This window comes from Chenopodium quinoa, unplaced genomic scaffold (genome assembly GCF_001683475.1).
Source record: "Chenopodium quinoa cultivar QQ74 unplaced genomic scaffold, ASM168347v1, whole genome shotgun sequence".
Classification (NCBI taxonomy): Eukaryota; Viridiplantae; Streptophyta; class Magnoliopsida; order Caryophyllales; family Amaranthaceae; genus Chenopodium; species Chenopodium quinoa.
Genome location: NW_018744421.1, coordinates 311,280 through 338,881, shown reverse-complemented (window position 1 = coordinate 338,881; position 27,602 = coordinate 311,280). Strand labels below are relative to the sequence as shown.

The window sequence follows — 27,602 nt, the reverse complement described above, 5'->3', positions numbered from 1 at the left end:
CACTTGGTCAAGAAGCAGGGGTAGATTGTTACGGTTTGAGTCAATACCTCAACAACCTCTTATACCAAAGAGGCGTACAAGGAAACCACCTCAATCATCTCCACAAGATCCATCTCCAGTCTACTTTCAACCAATGGCCACTAAGGAAGACATCGAGAACCTCAACAAGGCAATTGAAAAATTGTTTGACATGATGCAGACACTCACCACTAGAGTCCGCACGGTAGAACAAGACAATCAAAACAATGTCACTACTGCTGCAATGGACAAGATTAAGGAACAGATGAGCAAGATTTCTGAAGAATTCACTTATGTGGAATAGCCTGTCACCTCTTCGTCCATAAGGGACAAGCTTCCTGAGAAGTTTTCCACCGCGACATTCCCAAATTCAAGCCTACTGATAATCCGCTTTTCCATTTGAAGGCTTTTTCTGCAACTATGGCTCTTAAGGGAGTAGATGTGACACTCTTCCCTACAGTGTTCCCTCTTTCCTTGGAACATGCCTGTCAACAGTGGTTCTATTCTTTGGAATCCAAACATGTTGCGACCTGGGAGGATATTGCTGAAAGCTTTATGAATCGTTACAAGTGTAACATTCAGGCCAAGATTTCTGAACGTGAACTCTCCATTCTCAAACAGAAAGAGAATGAAGGCTTCACCACTTACTTAATTAGGTGGAGGGAAACAGCTCCGCTCCTGGTGGATCCCCCCAAGGAGAAAGAAATGGTTCGCTTGTTCATTGCCAATCTGACTCATAAGTACAAGCAACACTTGAAGTTTTTGCCTCTGAGTACCTTTGAAGCTGTATACGATATTGGAATCAATATTGAGGAAGAACTAATGAAGGATGTTGGTAGCAACAATAATAATAGCACTTGGAAAAACAAGAAGAACAACACTCCTTCTTCTTCGTCTTCTAAGCCCAATAATGCTACCAACAATATCAATATCAATGATGTGCTGGCCCTTAATGCTCCTCCTTAAAGATTCCAAAGGCAAAGGAGGGTTTACACGCCTTTGGGAATGACTTATGATGCTTCTTATGACCGTTTGCATGGTCAAGGACTGATTATGCCAATTGGACCATTTCCAGAACCTCGACCAGAGAATAGGACCGCTAGCTATGACCCCAACGCTTATTGCAAGTTTCATCAAGGCAAGGGTCATAATACTGAGAAGTTTTGGAGATTGAAAGATGCAATCCAAGACCTAATTGATGCTGATCAACTTCCTGTCCCTCCAGGGGGCAAGAAGCCTATCATTCAAACAGGTCCTCTTTCTGATGCTTTGGCTATCATGGGTGATGAAATCTCCTTTGATCCGTCAATACTCATTCAACCTGTGAATGAACCTCTGCCGGAAGTTGTATTTTTCTCGAGTTCTGAAAAAGTGAATGGAATTTGGGATAGTGACGATGAAGACGTCTATCTCAAAGATATAGCCTGTTCATCTCTTGGCTCAAGTGAAGATGTTTGGGGGGACTTTGAGGTCAAGGTTCTCACCAGAAGTGGACGGTTGCAACAACCTAATCCACCTCCACCACAATCACATCCAATAGTTGATCCCATCGACCTTGTGAACAGCGATGTGGTCAAACAATTACAAAAGATCAAGGTGGAGATGAATGTATGGAAGCTTTTGGCCACCTCGCACGAGCATCGAAAGGCTGTGATGAATGCTCTGGTGAAAATAGGAGTTGATGATGACATGACTCCTCAAGGACTGGTCAACTTTCTCAGTACTGAATTGCCAATACTAGCAATCTGATTTCGTTTTCTGACAAGGATCTGCCCCCGAAAGGGGACCAACATAATAAGGCCTTACACCTCACTGTGGTGTGTAGGCAAATGAATGTTCCTATGAGCCTGGTTGATAATGGCTCTGCAATCTGTGCCCACTCCGTACTGCAAAGAAGTTGGGCATAAAGAATGAAGAACTGACTCCCTCCACTCATGGGATTCACGCTTATGATAATACTCGCCGTCAAGCCGTGTGTACTATCATACTGAACATAACTACTGGGGCCATTTAACGTCGCACTAAATTTCAGGTGGTGGACATTAAGGCCTCTTTCAATCTGTTGTTAGGACGCCCTTGGCTTCATGAGCTAAAGGCGATTCCATCATCGCTGCACCAGAAAGTGAAAGCCATAGTTGGAGCGGTTCCAATTACTATTGATGCTTCTCCTATGTGCATTCAAGTTATCGACAGTCCTATCGTCCATGTTGAACATGACGAAGAAGATGAAGATCTTTGGGGGTTTTCACTAGATGATGTTCTCGTGATTGAAGAGGAGGAAAAGTGCCATCTCGACTTTGATCCCTGTTCAAACACCAATATCAATGCCATTCTGAAGAAGCAAGGTCATTTCCTTGGAATGACCCTTGGACTCAAGAAGAAAATGGTTGAATCTTGGCCATCTTGGTGCACTCAAGAAGGATACTTTTGGCTTGTGATTCAAGCCAACAAAAGAAGATGTGAAACAAGCTTTATTGAAGATGAAGGCTCGCAATAATGCTCGAATCACGAAGACGGAAATGGCCATGGATCCGCACTACAAGAAAATCCATTTATCGCAACAAATGTTTGGGAACAACATTGTAGTCGTTGCTGAAAATTTTATTAGCAAGGATAATGTCGTTGCAGTTGGTAAATTTTCATTTCCCTCCACACCATGCCAACGCGCGAGATTGAATTAATTCACGGTCTATTTTTTACAACAACTTTTTTGGTTGCAATATATTGTATAAAATACAGCAACGACTTGCTTTGTTGTTAAATATTCAATTAATATACCACAACGACATCTTTGTAGCAAAAAATAAAAAAATAAAAAGGTAAAAATTTAAAAGATTGTACTAGTGGACTAGAAGCTTCTTTTTAAAGAATGTCTTACTTTACTAATCCCAATTGTAAAACCCTACCCTCATTCACGCGCCATTATTTCGCTTTCATCCCGCCACCGTTCTCGTTCTCCGGCAAAGTAATCTAGCCACTAATTCTCACCTCATCGCTGCAACTCTATCTTTCTATTGCATTATTAAGTAAAAAAAATAAAAATTGAAGTCACATAAACTAGTAGAAAGATGTGGGTGTCGATAATATTGAGGGTGTCGAACATTACTGGTGAATGTTCCTTCTAGCCCTTGCGTTTTCGGTTAGTATTCTGATTCTATTTAACAATTTCATTATTTTGTAAAGTTTGTGTGTATTTCTAACTATTTAGTGTTATTTGATTGAGTTTTCTTGACTTGAATTGACTCACTTTTTTAAATAAAATTGGATTTGTATTGTTGAGAATTAGTTTTTGAATTTGTTCTATACTTGTGTATTACTCGAGGTTTGGTGTTTGAGAATTACTTGTTCATGTTATAAATCTAGAATTTTTTAATTGTTATTGGAATGAAAAAGCTGTGATTTTGCCTCCTAAATTATAGAAACCCTTGGTCATTTAATAATATACGGAGTTATAGATCATTTCTCGGAAACCGATTGTTGTGCACTGGCCACTTATGAAGAGAACCTCTTGGTTTGTATTGATGGAATCGGATTTAGTTGTTATTGTTGCAAGTATTATGGTCTTTGTGCACTTTCTTTGTTTAGTTATCATTTTTATATTTGTTGGTTGCTACTCTGCTTGTACTTCACTACGGCAAACTTTTTTCTAAGTTTATTCTTTTCCTTAAAAAAGGAGGTAAAGGAAGAGTTTAATTTTAATCATGTTAATTGTGGCAGCTATATTATCGACCTCTTAGTCCTATTTAATTCAAAAGTTTGAGGTTCAAGAATGTCATATTGCAGACAACTCCAGGGAAAATTGGACAAGCTTAGTACCTCTTCTTAACTTATTTTGTAGTTTATATACATGTAGCCCCTCCAATTCTTTGTTTTATCTCGGCTTTCCAAAAATACTTCATTTTAAATTTGGTCACCTACAAGATTTTTTTTTTTTTTTTTTTTTTTTTTTTTTTTATGCCCTTGACAATCCTCTATCTTTCTTTATCTTTCTTAGAGTACAGAGTAAGCTAACCTCCTTTGCATTATTTAATCTCAGGAACCAGTGATATTTGATCTCAAGTAGTAGCAGTTAACGAGGCTTAGTGTTTTGATCACGTACTTCACTAGTCAAAGAGATTGAAGTAGCATAATAGAAATTGATTACCTCTCTAATTGTAAAAGGTTAGTCTTTAATGCTAAATAAACTAAAGTTGTATGGTTAGTTAAAGTTTAAAGTATGATATGTTCATTTGGCTTTGAGAAATTTGTTACAAATTGTAATACATTTGAGATCTGTTCTCTGATGATTCATATTGATTAATAAAGGGCCATATTGTTAAATAAGTTTATCTATCATTAAATTATATCTACAATTTTCATGACAATTAAATTTAACTAAAGACCCCTAAAGAAGGAAAAAAAATTAACAAAAGATATACAATCAACATTGTATAACAGCATGTATTAGCAGGTAGATAGTTGGATTTTATTGTTCACTTTTCATATTTACATGCGTTATCATGATTAGGATTAAAATTGAAATTGCTAAATAACTTTGAGTTATTAATCTTTGTCTTCTACACGTATTGTGTATTGGTAATAAGATTATATCTATGATTTTAATTTTACTTTACTTATTCCACTATCAAATTTATTTTATGCTTAATTATGCAATATGATATATCTTAAGATATATGTCTTCATTTGGATTGTGGACTATGTGGTGGGGAAAGGAAAATGGGGAATTTTATTAATATGGGCACTATCCTATTATTACTACCTCCGTCCCCTTTTGATAGTCCCTTATGGGCATTTGTCACGGGAATTAATAAACACAAATAAGAATAGTTAAAGTACAATGAAAAAGTAAATTGACATTGGGTATGCAAAAAAGTAGAGAGAGAAAGTAATAAAAGTACATGGGAAAACAAAATTTATATGGGAAATATAAATTTGCACAAGTATTATTGCAAATTGGAGGAAAGTTTGGTAAACAATTAATATTTATGGTTGTTGGGAAAAGCAAATGAGGTGAACATTTTGGGACTAAAATTTGCCCATAAGGGACTATCAAAAGGGGACGAAGGGAGTATTAGCTATACATGGGTACTAACCTATTTTTATTTATTATGGTTATTTGCTATACATGGGCACTAGCTTATTACTATTTATATACGTTCTTAGCTCCATTCATATTATATGATTTTTTAATATTATTATTATTATTATTATTTTATTTATTTTTTATTTATTTATTTTTTTTACAGTGTTGATTAGCGTTGTTAACTACTTGGTGGGAATTGAATTTGGCTTTGAGAAAAAAGGAGTTCAGTTATATTTGCAGAAGACTTTGGTTTTGTGAAGGTAAATATGTTACACTTTGCTTATGTCTTAGCGTAAATGTGGAATGTTTGATATGAATTAGACAAGAATAATGAATAATACCTTACGTAGATTTTAAAAATATTAATGAATCATGCTGGACTTAGGCTAATAATTCTAATGTTGGGTGTCTCTTAAAATAGTCTTAATCTTATACATTCATATTAATAAATGTACATTCACTTTTTTGTGAATAAGCAAATTGGCCATGTTTTTTCTTTTACTTTGCAGATATGACATTGTTTTAGATATGATATGATATACATGCTTCTAAACCTCCTTACAATGTGAACTTAGGGAATGGCTTTTGATAAGGAATGGATGAAAATTAGTGATCATTCATTGCCCGAATACAGGCAGGGTGTTGATGGCTTTCTGAACTTTGCATTTTCAAAAGTCACAGAAGTTCATGATACTACCACAACTAGATGTCCTTGTGATAAATGTCGTAATCTAATTTGTAAAAAAAGGAGTGATGTGAGGTTTGATTTATTAAAGTGGGGAATGTATGCAAATTATACTACCTGGGAACTACATGGGGAAATTGTAAACCATTATAATGGTGGTCACATAAGTGAAATTAGTGACATAGAGGGGATTGGACATAATGACAGTGAGGTTAACATGTTGGAGGATGCTTTTGGAGTGCCAAGCATGCATTTAGGGCGAGATGAGGTGGATTCCAATAACAATAATGAGGAACCTAAAGGGGAGGCAGCAAAGTTTTATCGTTTGTTGAATGAATATCAGGAGCCCCTAACAGTTGGTGGCACTACAATGTCAAAGTTGTCTTATATTGTTAAATTGTTGCACTTGAAAGTCTTAAATAATTGGAGTGATAGTTCGTTTGATAGTCTATTGAAATTGCTATGCCAAGCCTGGGGAACTAGCCTTCCAGATTCTTATTATGAGGCAAAAAAACTGATTACTGATTTAGGGCTTGAGTGTGTTAAAATTGATGCATGTAAAAATGATTGTGTTTTGTATTGGAAACAAAATGCAAAGTTAGACAAATGTCCAACTTGTGATTTACCTAGGTATAAAAATATTGATATTGGGCCTTCAAAAGGAGCCAAAGTGCCACACAAGGTTTTACGGTACTTTCCATTGAGATCTAGGCTACAAAGGTTAGAAAAACAGCCAAGGATATGTTGTGGCATATGGAAGAAAGGGTGGATAAGAAAGGGGAAATGAGTCATCCTGCCGATTCTCCTGCGTGGAAATCAATTGACGAAGAATATCCTTCATTTGCTAGTGATGCACGTAATGTAAGACTTGGACTAGCTTGTGATGGTTTCCAGCCTTTTGATAATTCACAGCATAGTATTTGGCCAGTAGTTTTGATTCCCTATAATCTACCTCCTTGGATATGCATGAAACCACATTCGTTTTTGTTATCTTTACTCATACCTGGTCCCTCAAGTCCTGGTAGAAATATTGATGTATATCTTCAACCTTTGATTGAGGAATTGAAGGATCTTTGGGAGAATGGGGTAGAAACATATGATGCTTACTCTAAGCAGAATTTTAATGTGCGTGCGATGCTTTTATGGACTATTAGTGACTTCCCAGCACTTGCTGATTTGTCGGGTTGGTCAACTAAAGGTCGATATGCTTGTCCTTCTTGTCACAAGCACACTAACCGCACTTCATTAACAAGTAAAGGTGGTTACTTACGACATCGTCGTTGGATACCTAGTAACCACAAATGGAGAAAGGATAGAAAGTCATTTGACAATACAAGAGAGAAAGAATGTGCACCAATTCCTTTAACTGGGGATAAAATTTTGACTTATTATAATCAATTTCAGCAAGAAAAGTTTGGAAAGGTTTCTGGAAAAAAAAGAAAGCGAGATCCCTCGAAGAGCTTGTATGGCTGGAACAAGAAAAGCATATTTTTTCAACTGCCTTACTGGAGAAAGCTGCTAATTCGACATAATTTAGATGTTATGCATATCGAAAAAAATGTGTCTGATAATATATTAGGTACATTGTTGAATATTAAAGGAAAAACAAAAGACACAATAAAGGCTCGTATTGATTTGATGAAAATGGGAATTCGAAATGACCTCCACCCTATATTAGAGGGAGACAAAGTACGTGTTCCTGTAGCATCATACACTTTAAACTCAAATGCCAAGGCTGCAATTTGTGACATGTTTGCAAGTATCAAGTCTCCTGATGGATACATGTCTAATCTTTCTAGGTGTGTAAGGGAAAGAAAAAATAAAATTTCTGGTTTGAAAAGTCATGATCATTATGTATTTATTCAGCAGCTTCTCCCTCTGGTAACTCGTGGTTTTTTGTCAAAGAATGTATATGAGCCTTTAGTCGTTTTCGAAATGTTTGCTCCAAAAAATTAACTACAGTGCAATTGAATGAACTTGAAGCTCAAATCCCTTACACATTATGCAAGCTCGAGATGATTTTTCCTCCTGCTTTTTTTGATGTGATGGTACATTTAGTGGTGCATTTGGCTTCTGAAGCTAAAATTGGAGGTCCTGTACGGTGTAGATGGATGTACCCAGTTGAAAGGTATGCCACTTTATTGTTTTACTTATTCTTTATATTTTTTTTCGTATTGATTCAACTTTCTATTAACCATGTGTTAATATTAGGTACCTTCGAACCTTGAAAAAGTACATTCGAAATAGAGCTCAACCAGAAGGTTGTATAGCAGAAGGATACCTCGCTGACGAGTGCTTAACATTTTGCTCGAGATATATGAGTGATATTGACTCAAAGTTCAATCGTAAAGGAAGAAATGATGATGTTGTTGAATATCAAGAGGATGATTTGAACTTCAATCTGGATATATTCAAACCTCTTGGACATCCTTTTGGACAAGGAGTGCCATTACATCTTGACTTCGAAGAATGTAATCAAATTCATTTGTACAATCTTCTAAATTGTGATGACCTCCTGGATTTTGTTAAGTAAGCTGTTTTAACATCTTATATAGTTTATTTTGTATGAGTTACAATCAATCTTTTATTTTTTTCTGTTTTTTTATTGATCAATTTATATAACTTTTTTTTAGAGAACACAAGTTAGAGTTAGAGAAGGAAAATGCTAGAAATGTGGAACGGAGACACAAAAGGCAATTTGCTGGTTGGATATATGACCGCGTAAGTTAACTACTAAATCAGTACCTAAAACTGCATTTTGTATAGTATCAATTACTATAAATTCTATAAATTACCAATTTATTTTTTTTTTTTACAGGTGCGTAAACTCTATTAGGATGGGAAAATTGATGAGAAAATATATAATTTAGTTTGTTCTCCTTCAAGAGTTGTAAGGCGTTACGCTGGATATGTTGTAAATGGTTTTCGATTTCACACCATTGATCGATGCGAGAATAGAAAAACTCATAATTGTGGGGTAATGGTACGTGGGGATGATTATTCAGACAAAGAGTATTATGGGGTATTGAAGGATATATTTGAGATGTCTTATCCAGGAGGAAATCGCATATTTGTATATAAATGTGCATGGTTTGATGTGCAGCACTTGGGCAGAGGATATAAGGTGGATGACCATGGTTTCGTTAGTGTAAATAAGAGGGGTTCTTTGAAAACAGATGAAGTGTATGTCTTGGAATCACAAGTGGAGCAAGTATTTTATATTCAAGATCCGAAAACTGATGATTGGCAATTTGTTATAAAAACTCAACCAAGAGATCTTTACGATATGCCAAGTAAAGATATTGTTGACCAAGCTGAGATTAATGACCAGGTTGTAGATGTAGAGGCATATCAACAAGTGGAAGTCGATGAGGCTGTGTTTCATAGTTTAAGCCAAGCAAATGATGATTTTTTAGTAGATTCATTAGCTACTAGCACGATTTGGGTCGGATGATTTCAAGGTTACATTTAAATATTTTTGTATATATTTTACTCTTATTTATTTACAAGGAAATCGTATAAATTTTACATGGGCTTTATATATATTGTTTAATTAGTTTTATCCTATTATTTATACAGAAAGTAAGTGAAAGAAATTCCAGAAATCGCTTGTCTAAGAATAGAACAACACAGACTACTGGAAACTTATCATTTGCTGAAGTCGAAGATATTCTGGTAAAATATGTTTTGAACTAAAATATGCACTATAGTTTATGCTTCTGTAGCGGAAGTTTAGTGACTGTAAACATTAATCCATTTGTTTATGTTTTATTAGACTCAAGAAAACAATGGAGTTAAGCCACCTGCTGATGTTATTTGGCTTATCGAGCATACAAAAGAAAATGACGAGGGCGTTTTGGAGTGGGCTGATGAATCTCGTTCGAAGGAGATACATGTATTTTAAAATTATAAAGTGACGATGTAATGTGTTGTGTTAGTTGTATGAATGTTTACATATTTTAACTTCAAATTTATGTTTTTGGTTAGGAACAATTAAAAGTTGTTGTTGCTGCACATGGTGAATCAAAGACTCAAGAAGAGATTCTTCTAGATGTTTTGAAACCAAGATCAGGGTACTTTCGTGGAAAGGGAACTGCCTTGCCTGGCTTCAGCAAAGGAAGACATCAATTAGAGCATCAAAGCTTAATACGTGAGCAACAAAAGAAAATTCAGGAGCAACAAGAATTAATTAAGGAGTTGCAAGAGAATCAGGAAAGAACTACCAAACAATTAGAAGAGACTCAGGAAGCAACAGCAAGACAATTACAACAACAAAAAGAGGAGACACAACGTGCAATGAATGCAATGAAGGAAGAATTACTCAGAGCACTTGGTAATAGAGTTGCAAGTTAAACATCAAATATTTCCAGGTAATTTATTTTGTAAATCTTTGTGTGTGTGTGTGTTTGTGTGTGCTTTTTTTTATTTTATTTTTTACTCGAGTTGGGTAAACTTAATCCTCCAAAACTTCCACACCATCTTTGTCTACAATTTTCCAAGATGCTCCATCAGTACAACCTCTTTGAAAAAAATAAGTTTTATAGTACGTGCTACACTTTGTTTTTATTATAATTATTTAGTTTGTTTTTGCGTTTCTACTCCTCTCTCTCTCTCTACTTTTCTCCTCTTAAATCCAGGGTTCTTATGTGAGATCTTTGCTCCCTTTTTCTAACTCTCAAATAAGTTTCTTTGAAAGTCATCATCTCAATTATAGTAGTAATTATAATACATTAAAAAGCAAATGATTATAATTTTTTAAAGGAAGACTAAGTTGGCTATCAAATGTGTGCTTCATATGTATATGGTATAAGATTTCTATGATCATTTTATTACTTAATTATGCAAACTTTGTTACAGCAATTTCTAATTTTCTTTCATCAGAATCATGCTTATAGTAAATCACATACATGATGCCAATATAATTCTTATAGATCTTTTAATATTTATCAAAATTTCTTGAAATTTATTACATATATTATATATAAAATCAAAAGAATAAGTGATGCTAGATTTTTCATTGGGTTCTTCATAATTCTAAAATTATATCTTCCTTTATTTTGCTAATGCAGGTTATGTTGGAGAAGTATTAGTAAATGCATGGAGAAAGTGTGCAGATGATATGTAGTATAGGTTTTATTTTGCACAATGACTACTTGTTGGACATGACTTAGTGGAAAGATGGTTTACTCTATTATGGTTGTACATTGGTGGGATGACTAGAAAATTAGCCTTTTGGAACAAAGATGGATGTAATCTTTTGGGAGAAGTCATGTTTAATGTTGACTTAGACTATTAAATGTATATATTTATCTAATCTTTTGGATATAATCACTTGTGTTATGTTAAATATTACACATGTTAAATAGATATTAACTTATTAGCAATTTACCTATTTGTATTTCCAATAAATTAATAAATAATTCTACAAAGATTTATCGCTAAACCATAAATTAGCAACGACTTGTATTGTTGTAAAAAATATAATGCATTATCACAACAATAAATGTCGTTACAACATACAACTATTTTGAAATGACATTTGTCGTTACCATACACCAAATTAAATAAAGCAATGATATTAGTCGTTGCACTAAAAGGTATTTTTATAACGACAAATGTCGTTGCAAAAGATTATTCAACATATTGCAACGACAAAAGTTGTTGCCATAATTTCCTTCTAATAAGTTTGGATTTCATAGGTAAGGCAACGACAAGTTTAATGCAACGCTAATAGTCGTTGCAAATTATTAATTTTTCGCAACCACTTTTGTCGTCACACCGATTTTTAGTGACGGAGGTACCCGCAACGACCTTGCAACGACAATTGTCGTTGCTATAGATTTTTTTTGCAACGACTTTGTATTTTTTGCAACGATTTTTTTTTTTGCGAAAAAAAGGTTTTCTTGTAGTGTCCATATCCGTTCACCCTCAATGGCCAGTAAATCAAAGAAGGGGAAGACTTCTCATGCTATGAATTTCCTGAGCCATTCGTCCACGATGGGAAGAGTGAACCAGGATTCGAGATATTCCTCGATTGTGACTTTGTTGATGAAGACGAAGAGCTCTTCACAACCGATAAGCCAGCTAGCCCGAGTTCTGATGATCTAGGCATCAACCTGCTTTTTGGAATGGAAAAGAATGAGTCTAATCCCGTCTTCAATGATAACTCCGAGCTCGTTCAAACTTCATAGCAAACAAGGATTTTGACCCCTCCGAGTTAATTGTCCAAGCTGACAATATTTCAAGGGGATGAGGCAAGACATTGAGGATCACTACGCCAAGTGGAGAGAAGTTGGAAATAACCGCTGGCGGAGGTCCTATGTTTGATGAGTCTGAGTCGTCTGGGTCCGAGCCGAGTCTGAGTCTAAGTCTGTAGGCGAGTCCTTAGAGTCTGAGGCCGACCCTCTTTCTGCTATAGAGTTCAACCCTGAGTCTCTTGTTGAGTCCCCTCTTTCTAGTCCAAATAATTCCGGTGAGGTCGCAGCCGACCTTGCCCCTCTTGATGTATTAGCCAACAAATTCAATAAAATGAGTACCTTTGCTTACAATGCGTGTCATTCCCCTAGCCCTGATCAATATTGCTTTGCTAATGATAAAAATGACAAAGAAATAATAAAAGCAATGGAAGAACACGAAAATAAAACAGCAGATATCGAAGATACAGAAACAGTTAACATTTCCAATGATACGACTGTTAAAGAAGTAAAAATTGGATTAACACTAAGTCAAGATGAACACAAAGAGCTAATTAACTTGCTAACTGAATTTGTTGTTTTATTTGCTTGGTCATACCAAGATATGCCAGGAATTGACAGGGATATAGCTCAGCATACGATACCACTCATTCCAGGTATGAAGCCTGTCAAACAAAAGCTGCGCCGTATGAAACCGGATGTGGCTCTCAAAATCAAGGAAGAAATCAGGAAGCAGTTGGCCGCAGGTTTCATCAGTGTATCCAAATATCCAGAATGGATAGCAAATGTGGTTCAAGTTCCAAAGAAGGATGGAAGGGTCAGAATGTGTGTTGATTACAGGGATCTCAATAAAGCAAGCCCAAAAGATGGGTTCCCTCTACCTCACATTGACATTCTGGTCGATCACACAACAAACCATGCACTCCTATCATTCATGGACGGTTACGCCGGATATAATCAGGTATTGATGGCCGAAGAAGATATGGAGAAAACCACATTCATCACGCAATGGGGTACATATTGCTATACGGTAATGCCATTCGAGTTGAAAAACGCGGGTGCCACCTACCAAAGAGCAGCTACAGCATTGTTACATGACATGATGCACAAAGAGGTGGAGGTCTATGTCGATGATATGATCGTTAAGTCTAAAGATCGCCCAGGCCATATTATTGCACTTCGCAAGTTCTTTGAAAGACTCTGCAAGTACAACATGAGATTAAATCCAGCAAAATGTGCATTCGGAGTCACGTCAGGAAAATTGCTTGGATACGTGATCAGTTCTCGAGGGATTGAAATAGATCCTACAAAAGTAAAGGCGATCATGGCCATGCCACCGCCCAAAAATGAGAAGGAGATTCGAGGTTTCATTGGAAGGTTGCAGTATATAAGTAGGTTCATATCAAAGCTCACAGCGATATGTGAACCTATATTCAAGAAGCTCAAGAAAAATTTCCCAATCACATGGGATGTCGATTGCCAAAAAGCTTTCGACAAAATCAAAGAGTACTTGGCAAACCCACCCGTGCTAGCGCCAGCAATACCTGACTTTCCTCTTCGACTCTACCTTACGGTCACAAGAGAAACGATGGGGGTAATGCTAGCACAAGAGATTGAAAAAAAGGAGAATGCTATCTACTACTTGAGTAAGAAGCTTCAAGGATATGAGACGCGATACACACCACTTGAAAAGTTGTGTCTCGCACTTGTGTGGGCCGCACAGAAACTAAGACATTACATGCTCACTCATACGGTGCATGTCGTGTCCAAGATGGATCCTCTCAAATACTTGTTCTAAAAAGCGACACTCAATGGCAGATTATCAAGGTGGATAGTAAATCTTGCTCAGTTTGACTTGAGATTTGTACCACAAAAAGCCATCAAAGGTTCTGCGGTTTTCGATTTTTTAGCAGACTTTCCACTAGAAGAAGTTGAGAAAGAAGAAGATGAGTACAATTTCCCTGACAAAGATTTACTCATGACCGAAGATGATAGATGGACACTCTATTTCAATGGAGCTTCAAACCAAAAAGGATGTGGTGTAGGAGTCTTGCTTGTATCACCCAATGAAGAGCACATCCTAATTTCCATGAAGCTTGACTTTGATGTCACCAACAATGCCGCAGAATACGAAGCATGTACCTTGGGGTTAGAAACAGTTGTCGCCTTGGGAATTAAGAAGCTCAGAATCTATGGTGATTCTTCACTAATCATTAACCAAATCTCCAAGAGATGGAAAGTGAGAAGTGAAAGTCTCGCTACGTATCAAGCTCATTTAGAAACTCTCACGGAGCAACTAGATGAAGTGGAATATACGTATTTGCCGAGAGAAGAAAACCAATTCGCCGACGCACTAGCTAAATTAGCATCAATGGTGCGAATTCCAACTGATACAATCAGAATGCCACTGACCATAGAAAGAAGATATGATCCATCTTATGTTCACGCACTCGACGATGAACAAGAACCACAAGAAGAAGATGAAGAGCCATGGTATACAGATATCCTTAATTATGTGACAAGAGGAGAATACCCTCTTAATACTGATAAAAGGGCACGCCGTGCTTTGAGGCTCCTGGCCTCACAGTATGTGCTCATCAGGGGAGAACTCCACAAAAGAACTACAATGGGAAGAAATCTCTTATGCATAGCCAAGAAAGAAGCACATAAAACCATGGAAAACCTTCATGCAGGTATATGTGGAATGCACATGAATGCAAAGATGTTAGTCCAAAAGATTCAACGACAAGGTTACTATTGGACTACTATGGAGAGAGATTGTCACGAATACGTCAAGAAATGTATGAAGTGTCAAGTCTACGCAAATTTACAGCATGTTCCACCTTCTCTTCTCTACACATATACTTCTCCATGGCCTTTCTCCACTTGGGGCATCAACATCATTGGAAAAATAACGCCACCAGGACAAGGGGGGCATGAATTCATTCTCATAGCAATCGACTATTTCACCAAATGGGTCGAAGCGGCCTCATATGCTAAGCTGACGACGAAACACGTAGCTCAACTCATTGAGAGCTCAATTCATTGAGAAAAATATCATATGCCGCTATGGGGTACCACATGAGATGATCAGCGATAATGTAACGCATTTCCAAGCCGAATGCGCAGAATTATTACAGAAGTATCATATCAAGCATCACATATCATCACCTTACAGACCACAAACAAATGGTGCGGTCGAATCGACCAACAAAAATGTGAAAACGATCATTGAAAAGATGACAGAAAATTACAAGGATTGGCCAAGTAAGCTACATTTCGCCCTTTGGGGTTATCGAACCTCTTTTCGTACATCAACGGGGGCTACCCCTTTCTCTTTGGTCTATGGAGTTGAAGCTGTACAACCAATCAAACTCAAAATCCCTTCTCTTCGAATCGCATTGGAAAGCCAACTAGATGAAGTCGGCTGGATTAGAGCAAGATATGATGAACTGGTCTTACTTGATGAAAACCTCTTGGCAGCTTTGCATCATGTCCAAACCTACCAACAGCTTATGGCGCGACATTTTAATAAAAAAGTCAAGACCAGGAACATCAAAGAGGGTGACCTAGTGCTTAAGGCACTTCGTAAAAATGTGTTAGATCCAAGAGGAAAATTCAGACCGAATTGGTCAAGCCCGTACATTGTTAAAGCCATCTTGTCTGGCGGAGCGGCACAATTGGTAGACATGGACGGTAATGGTTTCCACAATTTAACCAACTTGGATCAACTCAAGATATTCTATGCCTAGTCGCATGGGTTCATGACCCAATAGAGCTACGTTTGGCCTGATTCCTTTTTAGGATATGTAGGCAACCCCTCAAGGGGGCCCGACCACTTTAAAAAATAAAAATCCTCCCTCCGTCGATCAAGTATGCGCGTCAGTTCAGCATTGCGTCACGACAAAAAAAAAAGAAAAAGGAATTGACGTGACGCGGGAATTTGTAACGTGTCACGGGATTTTTCACCGTGACACGGTGGAATTTCAGGTTTTTCGATTTTTTAGTGACGCATTCGTTGCGAATTAATTGTTTGTTCGAGGTTTTTATTTTCGTTCTTCCATTGCGTCCGACTCCTTGACTGGGATAAATAAATAATAAATAAAAGTCATTGTAATTTTTTATTTAAGGCTGAAATAAATATGCTATTATTATTGAAATAAATGTGACTACAATTATTGGCATCATATGCCTTATTTTAAATAAAAATTTTAAATCATAAAAAGCAAAGCAACATTGATCTAATCTCTCTTCACTTTAGGAACATCCTTCTCCTGGTCAATTAGGTCCGCCTTCACCATTAGTGTGTCTTTCGTAGCCCGAACCGTCACACCCCTAGTAGAACTTTCACCCCTTTCACCTTTCTTGAAATTCTTCGGTTGTTTCTCCCTATAGACCATCTTCTCTTTACCCTTCCCTTTCACATAATTCTTCCTTTTCGGCATTATAGGAGTCTTAAACTCAATCCCTTGTGTTCTTTGACCTAGACGATCTTTAGGAGGTGCTTTCTTGTTTCCAAGTCGACTCTTCACATCAGACTTGCGTGATCCAAATCGTCCCTTCCTACTTCTAGGGTTCAACCACGCCTTCTATGCACTAGATAAAGGAGGAGGAGCTTGGTCACTTGCAGAAACAGTTCATAAAGGTCTTCCAATCCAGTAAGTCTCGTACTTATGAACGTTACTTTCATGCAACGATACTTCACGAGGACTATCGTTATAGCGTGGAACTACTTGTTCAAGTCCATACTGCCGCATCAGTCGAGAAGGACAATAAAAAGTTAGTTTTGAGATACTAGGAACACGACAATATGGAGTGTCATTCGTGCCAACCATCCTAGTAAGCCTCCACCAAGGCACCACCCAATGAATGGAAAATTCCCTCTTTGCAAAGAAATTTTTCCAGTCTTCATACGACATGTTCGCAGAGTAATTCTTTTTCCTGCGGACTAGGTCGTTAGGATCATATTTTTCAACATCGTCGGGGGATTCAAATAATTCTAAACGCTCCATCAACCAAATCAGCCAAAAAAAAAGGAAGTGCAGATTCCCGTGAAACGGCAGACTACCCCATGTCACGGCAGACACCCACCGTGACACGGTGCCTGTTTTGTGTCACGGGAACTACTCGGAGCGTATTTTTACTGCAGTAGTACCAGAGAGCCCTTCCTGATGGCTTTCCGGTCAGCTTTTGCTTCTTGAAGGCCACAAAATGTTTCTCCAAGGCACGTAGGCATAGGAGATCTCCCAGATTCGACATGTTCAAGCACAGACGCTAGACATGAATGCCCTACCCTACCGTTTGCAAATAAAAGCTTGCTAAACATGCAAAAAATATATGCCCTTCTACGATATACATGATAAGACTCAGAGATAGGGCGATTAAAATATAAATTTGCAAGTTTTTCTAAGTCTACCTCATTACCACACACTATTCTATTTAAATTTGGATCTGTTAGATTCAGATGACGTTCAAAATCTTGGTAATAATATTCACGCAGGGTAGGCATGGCAATAAGATTTCTAGCAGGAAATCCAAAGATTGCATCGAATTCCTCCGGCAGAGGACAGATTTCATCGTAATCAAATTTAAAACAATGTGTTTCTGGACTCCAATAATCTAATGCTGCTCTAAGAAAATCATGTTCAATAGCTACATGTCGCAGGGATAGTAAACCCCTGATATGAAATAATTCTAACTCTCTTTTGTCAGCATTGGTCAAAGAATAAGACCAGTCGCACAATGTATTATCGAAATTCTGAGACATGATTATTGAAATATGAAATTCTAGTTATTTTGTGTTTTGTAATTATGCATATCATGAATATATTGGTCCTATTTTATAGCAAAAGCGCTCGGAACTACTTAGAAATTATCTTTTTGTACGCGTAAACCACACCGCTGCAGAACACGCGTACCGTGACATGGGAAATCCCACCATGTCACGGGAACTTTTGCCGCGACACGGCAGTTTTTGCCGTGACACGGTGTACAGTGCCGTGTCACGGCACCCTACGCGTTTTCTTTTTTCATCTTTTCCCGTATCTATCCGGATTTTTTTTTAGTATTTTATCTTCACCGTTTATTTTTCAGTTTTCTAAGAGTTTTATTCCTAATAAAATTCTCAACTTTTTATTTTTATTTTTATGTTTATTATCTTTATCATCTCATTTTATTTTATTTATTTATTCATCACTTTTATATTTTATTTTTTTTATCATTTTGTTTACTTATTTATTCTATTATTTTTAATTGTCTTTTTTATTTCTTTTTCTTTTGGGGAAGGTCGGTACCCTCCACTTACGTTTTTTGTCACGTCATTAATAAATACAGGATCACACACAATGAGTCTCAAGCACACACTAACACACACTAATAAATACATAAACTGTGAATAATGTACAAAATGAGTCATAATAAATAAACAGCGTCAAGTGTCATCATAGTATGTACAAATAAAAACCCTCGGTCAAAAGTCTCTAGAACTAGAATCAGTATCATCTCCACCCTGTGAATACGGGAACGGTGAGCCAAAGAGTCCCGCCATCATCCGAGTACGGGGAGTAGTGTCCCTATTAGTCCCTGTGACTCCAACAGTAGTCAAGCTCAAGGCAGGACCCGTCTAACCGGCAAACGGTGTAAACTGACTCAAAGACACGGGAATCGTCGGTGAAGGCATCATCCCACGCATCGGAACTGAGAATAAGCCCGACACCGGTGGAGGAATCCCAGACGATGGAGCTGAAAATAAACCAGGATCCACGGGAGACAAAACAGGCCTAAACTCAGACTGTGAAGGCTATGAAAACGATTGCCGCTGCCCCTGACTCTGACCCGGAAAGCGCTGGGAAGACTAAGGCTGCTGCCATTGAGCCTCCTGAAACGGCTGAGTAATCTGAGGCTCTCGCTGAGAATGAGAACGCCAGTGAATCTCAGGAGATCGTCTACCACGACCAAGATCCTCCTCGTCCGAGCCTCTATGCCTCGAGCGCGAGCGGGACCTCCATTGCTCCTGAAAGATACAAAATCAAAAGGTGTCAACAATGCAAAATAAGACAAATGGTAGAAGTGAAATAAATGAATGATACCTCAAGAACATCGCTAGAACTGCTCCGACAACTCGCACCACGCCGAAGCTTGATGATGACGTACTTCAGGGCGTCAACCAGCTTCATGAATCCCATCATCTCCGGGCGGTTAGGCTTAGGATAAAACAAAGAAAAATCAGTAACAAGCGGTGTTAAAAGGATGAATAATGCGTCAAAAAACTTACCGCCTCAAAGACCTCGGGCAAAGACTCTTGCGCCTGTCTATAACCCCTCTGGCGCGTCAGCAATATGGTTCTCGGTAATACCGATCGGCCCCGGGTAGCGGACAGACTGAGGCGGAATCTCGATCCTCCCCACAAGGCGAATAGTCGTCTGAAAATATAATCGAATAATCAAGTTATTCGACTATTTAAAACAGAGACTAATAACAAAGGTCCTCAAATAAAATCATACCTCAGGAAGACGGGGTGGAGGAGCCAGAGAGGGAAGCAAGTCCTGCGCATAATCACCCTCCATGTGCACAAGCTCCTTCCAAGAAAAAGTGTAGCGCTCTCCCCTGTTTATCAACTCCCTAATCAAGCACGAGTCTAGCATCGACTCTGGTGGAGATGAGGGCACCACAAAGCGATCGCCGCTATGCTGACGAACGACACGCTCCCCCAAATACCAGACAAAGCGTCCGTTACCAACCAAAATGGTGCGGTGCGCTGAAAGACGCAAGGCCTCAGGTAGATCAGTCATCCCGGCCCAAGGACGATACTAGACATCAATGGCAGCCTGAAAACCATAGAAAGTTGGCATGAAACACCGGAAACAACGTCAGAAGGAAAATAACAGGCAACAAAACTAATTATTACGCCAACAGAAGAGGTGCCACGGCGTAGCAGCCCACGCAGCGCAAGGACAGACTCCACCCGTGACTCTCCTCGATCACGCCAGGTAGCCCCGACAGGGAAATCATGAACCGCTCCACGACGCCGTCGAGGAGCCAAGCCTGGGAAGTACTCATAGAACCATAGCTGCAATGAAAAGTAATCTTTGAGAACATGAGTCGAACAAATTAAAGTGAAACAAGAAGACGAAAAGAGCATCACCTCTACGACCCTCCACAGACCATAGACAGTGATGGGAGACTCGTCGTTCAGCTGCCAACAACCATGACGTAGCGATAAGAGAAGGTCGGCGTATCCGAGGCTGGCCCAGCTATAGGATCCTATCTCATGGATCCTGACCAAAGAAGGGAGGTAGCAAAGGAGTACGCGTGAACTCCTATCAAGAGAAAGTGTCATAGAGATCAGAATCAGAATGAAGATCCGCACTCGCTGCTCAGCCGATGTCTCCTCCATGTCGAAGCCACGAGCTAGAACTGAAGCCAGCTCCGATCGCCCGCTCCTAGGACCACCTCGAGACACTGGCCGGGTCCTGATATGCTGAACGATCGGACCCAACAAATCGGCTGCCTCAGCCGATCCCCAAGAAAGATCAGACATCTGAGCTACGGCCCGGTCAGTGAAGCGCAGCCCGCTAATCATACTAAAGTCTAGAGGGGTCACTGTCATCTCCCCCCAAGCAAAATGAAAAGTGTTGGTAGTATCCCAAAAATACTTCAACAATGCGCGAACGACCGTCGCACCGCAACCCCGGGGGCTGCGAAACCCTACGAATGTCGTATAGAAATCTACTAAACCAGCTGATTCCCATAGGGCGTTTGTAGCAGGATCCCTCGTAATGATCTGGTGAAGTCGAGGGATCAAATCTCCAGCTCCAGAACCGTGGTGGCGAAGCGTGCCGTCGACTATGTGGGCGATGAGAAACATGGTTTTCACGGCAGAAAACCAACTGGTCTGGAGTCCACAGAGGTGGAACCCACCTACCTCTACTCGTAGATGCCTGAGGCTCGGACTCTAAGGCATCGTCGTCCATGCCCTCAAGAATAGTGGGACTGTCCTCCCGAAAAGCCTGACGCCGGCCGTGGGTGGAAAGATCGCGATCCCGTCGTCTAGGCATGCTATTATAAAAATAAAGATCTAAATGCTTAGCATCGTGTCCTAAGACATTTAATTCGAGTTGCATTTTAATAAAAAATCTAAATGCTTAGCATCATTTCCTAAGTTATTTAGTTGTTTATCGCATTATACGAAATTATGGAAGTATTTATAGTATTTGGTTTCTCCATGACAAACTAATACTACAGTTCTCCTAGCCGCATGATACTACATTCTCCATGACGATATAGTACATACGCGAAATATGTTTCGAAATTGCACAGAAACAATGAATCAATACATCATGACACACTTTACAAAGATCTAGCACCAATATTTCACCATTTCAAGTCCAAAGAAGTAACATGAACATCATTTCACAAAAAGTAGTACCCAAAAATGGTGATTTGCTCAATTCTCCATCAAATCATGTGATTTTTGTCTCAAATTTCACACAAACACACATACATACATATACAAATAAATTCATGGCAATAATTTCAACATAAAACCTCAAAATCAAAAATCCCAAATCGATTTTTAAGGGTTTTTCATGAAATTACTCATTTGAAGCAAATTCGAGACAAAAATTAAGAGGAACTTAAATAGATCCTTGTAGAGGTTCGAATATGAGGAGTGTGGCAAAAAATTTGGAGTGAATTTGGTGAAAAATCGAGCAACAAAAGCTCGAAAAAACTCCGGCAACCCAGAAGACCACCGCAACACGGTCAGTCAATGCCATGATACGGTGAGTGTGTCCCGTGTCACGGTGAGCCTTAGAGGAGACGGAGCTCCGGCGACACCGGCGGCAGCTTCAAGCAATAGTAGCACGACAAGTAGCAGTGATTAGCAGCGAGTTGCAGCGAAAAAAAAGGGGGAAGCAGAACCACCGTGACACGGTAATTTATGCCGGCCGACGGTAGAAGCTCCGAGCACCGGTGAGTACGTGCATGCCGAGACACGGCAATCCGAGCAAAAATATTTTTCTTTGGGTGAAAATCGGACAAGAAAGAGGAATGGTGGATGAGCAAAATGGGAGAAATGGTTGATATTTAAAACCAAAAAAAATCTTGTGCAACGGACCCCGTTCCCACGTAACGGTCATATATTGTGTGGTGCACATGCTTTGACTGGTCAAAGATGCCAGTTCCCCGCGCCACGGGAATTTGTTCCACGTGACGGGACCCCCCTGCTGCGTCACGGGAAACGGCTCCGCGTGACGGGACCCGTGCTATGTCACGGGAATCTTTTTCGTGACACGGTGGCTTTGTGCCTGCCCTACACAGTTATCTGCGAATATTCCAGACATTTTGACTAAAATTGCACAATTTTTCGCGTAAATTGGACAGTTATTTTTCGCTGGAATTACGCGGAAAATTCTAAATGATACTTAAAGGGGACTAAAATTACCATTTTACCCCTAGCAAGCATCAAAGTCTATTTTTCGGCATTTTAAACACCTAATATGGTCGGATAATCGATTTGAAGGTGTGAATCATCTGCGGCCCACGTTCGAGGATAATCGAACCATCATATACTTGCAAATTTCAGCAATCGTCAGCTTTCCTCAGGCATGGAAAGCGTTATCGGTGGGTTTTTCTTCAAGTATAGAAAATCGCTAAGTCGGCTTTCCTTAGGCATGGAAAGCGTTATCGGTGGATTTTTCTTTAAGTATAGAAAACCGCCAAGTCGGCTTTCCTGAAGTATGGAAAGCGTTATCGGTGGATTTTTCTTCAAGTATAGAAAACCGCCAAATTCCTTTGTCGGCTTTCCTCAAGCATGGAAGGCATTATCGCTGGATTTCTTCAAGCATAGAATGACACCAAATTCATACGTCGACTTTCCTCAGGCATGGAAAGTATTATCCGGTACGGTTCTTCAGGCTTAGAAAACTTCCAAACTCCTCAGTCGGCTTTCCTCAAGCATGGAAAGCATTTCAACATACGTCATCCGGTGGATTCCTTCAAGCATAGGAAGCTGCCAAAGTCACTTGTCACCGATACACTGGTGCCAGATACATCTTCTATCCTTTTACCCTTTTATCTGTAGAACTAACATTTTTCTACAGGTATCGACGTATACAGAGTGATTTAGGATCGCAGAACGTCTTAAATCATTCTTCGTCCCTATCGGCTACTTTGACTATCGTTTTCGAAACTGACGTTTCTACAAACTCAGTCAAAGTGGGGGCTTCTGTAGACACCTAATAAATGTCTCCCCAAAACCAAACCCGATGATGAACAACCTTTCACCGCCACTATTGGTCGGGTTCAGTATTTAATCCCGAGAGTGCTTAAAAAATCGTATTTGATTAAATTCATATTTTTGAACAGTCCATAGATTAGTCTTCATGTTTGGAAAAAGCATAGTTTTAATTTCAACCCGAACTTATTATTTAATTTTAGCCCAAACCTTTTTTATGTTATTCTTTTGTTATTTATTTTTGGCCCGAACCTTTTATTTATTTTTATTTAGTTATTTTCTTCTTTTAGCCCAAATGATAATAAGTCAGAAAAGGCCCGAAATTATCAATCGGCACTTAAAATGCCGAATGAAATTAGGGTTAAAAATGTATTTAGACGGAAAAATGGGCTGGGAATTCCAGCGCCACGGCAGGTACCTACCGTGTCACGGGAATCAGTCCCATCTGACGGGGGGATTTCCCGTGACACGGGAAGTCTGCCGTGACACGGGAATTTTGTGTCTTTTCTGCGTAAACCCTTAACGCGTTTTCTTTCCCGTTTTCTGAAAATTTCCCGCGTCACACCAAAATTGCACCGTGTCACGGGAATGTTTCCCGTCTGACGGTGGGACTTCCCGTGTCACGGTACAGTTTGCCGTGTCACGGGATACTTTTTTAGGGTTTTTATCATTTTAGGGTTCCGTGTGCTCCCTCAACACATTTTCCCTATAAATACCCCCTCATTTCTGATGTACGGGGCATCAATTAATTCTCAAGTTTATTTTTCTCTCTTCTATGCTTTAGCCTAAACACTAGCCTACCCTTTTCACTTCAAAATTCCTTTTTCAAGTACTCAAAGGAGTCCATACTTTACTCGTGGTTCTGTCCTTAAGCCAAGGTGTGAAAGGTAGAACTGTTTGACGGTTTGGCCCCAAATCAACTCTACTTTATTTAATTTAATTTAATTATTATTTTATTGTTTCCTTGAAGTTACTAACTCGTTTATTATTTTGAAGTTGCAAACAAACAAAATCAAAGTAAGAATTATGTTCCTTTTATTTCTATTATTTTTCTAACGATTTTATATTGTTGGAATTGTGGTTAAATTGTTTCCAATATTAATGTTTATTCTATTATTTTTTATTGATCACCATATTCCATGTTTAAAGGGAATATGTAATTGAAAATCACGCCTAATAAGATAATTTGGACAACCGGTTTAGGTTCCTTTTTAATCTTGTTATTAATTCAAGTGATCACCAATATTTCAGAATAATGTGTGCATTAATATTCAACCAATTTAGCTAAATAATAGTTTGGAGCGAATTGAATATTTTGTTTGTATGCCTTTGAGATCACAGGAATGCTTTTCAACATAAGAATCGAGTAGAGGCCAATGCGGGCGAATGTGACTCCATGACTCACTTCGTACCATCATCCCTGATCCTCCTTTAGTGGTTCCGAACCATATGGAGTTAGTAATCTCATGGATTATGAATGGGGTGTAACCTTCACGGGTCAATCGTTGTTGCCTATCGTTGTCCCTTTATCGTGGTTGCCTTTTATGATCCGTGAACGGTTTACAAGTTCCTTAAAAACTTGTTGGCGGCTCCGTACTTTATTTGTCCCTAATCGTTGTTCCTAATCGTATATGTCAATTCCCACTTCCTATGAGTGCCAAGCATATTCACACATGCTTTTAACGTAGGCGCACTTCGAACGACGCCTACAGTCCTGTCAAAAGAATAGGATTTTATAATGTTACATCTATATATGTTTTTAATTACGAGTTAAGCTAAATATAAGGATGAATTATAGTTAAATACGTACGTGTGGAAAATATTTTGTCCTTTAACCATTGAACACATGTTGTGGCCTCCTACACATAAAATGGAAATGCACTGATGGTCATATAATTACCCATCGACACTTGTATTAACAATACAAGGTAAGAAACACACACAATGCGTGTGTGTGAAATATAGAAAATTAATTAAGATATATATATATATATATATATATATATATATATATATATATATATATATATATATATATATATATATATATATATATATATATATAATATTCCTGTGTAAAAGTACAAAAATTAATCTAATCAAGAGTAGGTCCCAACAAAAAAAAAATTAAGAGCAGTTTCAATTATTATAGGGAGTGGGAGCAATTTTTTTATTTTTATTTTTTATTTTTAAAAAAAAAGTAAAAAAAAAAAAGATGAACGAGAGCAGTTATGATAAGGTAGTTATTTTTAGTTTTTTATAAAAAATAAAATTTAATTTTTAATTATTATTTTAATTGTGAACAAAAGAAGTAATATTGAAAATTAAATAGGGCAATTTGGGGTTACAGAAATTTATCACCCAAAAAGCCCTTTCTCTTTACATATTACTATAGATATTAAGCTAGGTCAAAGCCCGTGCAATAGATGCACGGTTGTTCAATAATGTTATATATAAATTGTTTTTTTAAAATTTAAGGAGTACAAAGTACATTAATGAAATTAACATTGTACAAAGTTAAATTAACATTATATAGATACATATAATATCTATCTATCTATCTATATATATATATATATATATATATATATATATATATATATATATATATATATATATATATATATATGAAAAATTTTAATATATTATTGTCAGGTTTTCATTTTGGTTTAGCCTTTAGTAGTATGGAAAACAGACTCGTACAAAGTGAAAATGGAAAAATCTAATAACCTACTCCGTACTTATAAAAAATGAAATTGGAAAAATAAAAAATAATTATTTCAAGGAGTAATGATTACATTATGGAAAATTGGAGAATATCATTAAATGCATTGCCTACCCCAAAGAAGACATACAATCTTCTTACCTCTGGCGGCGCATCTCTATGACAGGGCTAGTCATTCAAATATCTAGTTTTTCTGATTTTTTAATTTTGGGATTTTAAAGTAAACATTACAATAACTTTTAATTCATTTGGAGTCCATTCATGTTACAAATAACGCTTAGCCACTCCCCTTTCTACGAATAAAATGATTAATACAAGTATTATTTTTTTCCTTTTAATAAAATTAAAATGAATATAATTATTTTGAGAATAAGTTCATAATTTAGTAAACTGAGGTTTATAATCACGTATTAGGTAGGTGCAAACCGGGTACCCTGTCAAAATTTTAAGGCCCGGACCAAAAATTTGGAACCGATAATGACTTTGGGTCCAAATTCTAAACCTGACTTTGATTTAGATATGGTTTCGGTTTAGGATTATGTACAAAATTACTCCTAATAAAAAACAGATTATGACATTTATTTTCTTTTATTTTCATTTATAACGTTTCATACTTGTATTTATATGTACATAAAGTTATTTTATTTACGTTAGCTACTTGTATTTATTTTAGCGTTTAACACTTATATACTAAGTAGATACTTTATCGTAGTTTTATTCTATAAAAAACTTATTAGTTAATTTGAGTCCTAAAAATCATGAATTGGAATTGGAACTGGATGCAACAGGTTCATTATTTTATTACCCGGAATTGGAACCAACGGGTACAATTCTGACTCGTGACCCAATCATTACTAACTGGTTCAGTATCTTGAAAATTTTGCTACCCCCGACTACGTATTTCATTCAAATCACTTACGCCTTTCGATAAGCAAAAGTGAAATATATCATATTAAGTTAATTTATAAGTAAAATTTATTAATTTAATGTGCAATCCCATAATTAATGTATTGACTATTAAAGTGAAATAAATTAGCTTTTAAGTGTCTAACTTACAGTAACAATCAATGCAACCTTGTGAAATATATCATATTATTTCAAGAAATAATTACAATAGTAAATATTAAAAATAGGAATATTTAAAAGATTATTTTTAATAGGAATATTTTAATTAGAATTGTAAAAATAAAAATATCACCACACTTATTAGAATCTTATATCTTGTTAAATAGAAAAAACTCACACAATGTTGCTAATTAACTATTATCAACCATACAATATCAATAATAATACCACCAAATGCAACTGCCATTTGTCAAGTTATTTAATTATACACAAGTTTCAAATAGTTTATCATTTTGTGTATGTCAAGGTCATTTTTCATGTCAATGTAAACCCCTAACATTATTGCTTCCCTAATAATCCCTTGTAACACCCCTTAAATTATTGTTATCTTTGTAACTTATGCATATGTACTTTGCATTGCCCATTGATTTCAGTAAGATTACCCTAATTGAAGACACTTTTATTAATCCCCAATTTATCCATTGTAACACCCTTCTACTGCTTTCTTCTATTATTTTTTCCATCCAATTTAAGACACTTTAATTTTCCAATTTCAATTTAAGACACTATAATTTTCCAATTTCAAAATATCCCCA

The 27,602-nt window shown here is 37.5% G+C and overlaps 1 protein-coding gene across 5 annotated transcripts; it reads left to right on the top strand.

Moving 5' to 3' along the window:
- Positions 1-2,566: 2,566 nt before the first annotated feature.
- Positions 2,567-11,178, top strand: LOC110696961. 5 transcript variants are annotated; one of them, XM_021874297.1, is made up of 11 exons: positions 2,571-3,157; positions 4,055-4,179; positions 5,265-5,361; positions 5,677-7,914; positions 7,998-8,315; positions 8,420-8,507; positions 8,605-9,247; positions 9,366-9,461; positions 9,562-9,681; positions 9,774-10,156; positions 10,856-11,178. In XM_021874297.1, exon 4 carries the CDS (start codon positions 6,528-6,530, stop codon positions 7,740-7,742), a length of 1,215 nt encoding a protein of 404 aa, XP_021729989.1. In that variant the 5' UTR covers positions 2,571-3,157; positions 4,055-4,179; positions 5,265-5,361; positions 5,677-6,527; the 3' UTR covers positions 7,743-7,914; positions 7,998-8,315; positions 8,420-8,507; positions 8,605-9,247; positions 9,366-9,461; positions 9,562-9,681; positions 9,774-10,156; positions 10,856-11,178. The 5 variants fall into 5 exon arrangements, 3 of the variants coding, with proteins under 3 accessions (XP_021729991.1, XP_021729989.1, XP_021729990.1); XM_021874298.1 differs by having other exon boundaries at positions 5,265-7,914; positions 8,605-8,769; positions 8,890-9,247; XR_002506443.1 differs by having other exon boundaries at positions 2,709-3,157; positions 7,770-7,914.
- The last annotated feature ends 16,424 nt before the right edge of the window (positions 11,179-27,602 follow it).

What these genes read in the sequence shown, in the direction of transcription:
- LOC110696961 (XM_021874299.1), top strand. Translation starts at nt 6,528, where the DNA reads ATGTTGTGGCATATGGAAGAAAGGGTGGATAAGAAAGGGGAAATGAGT.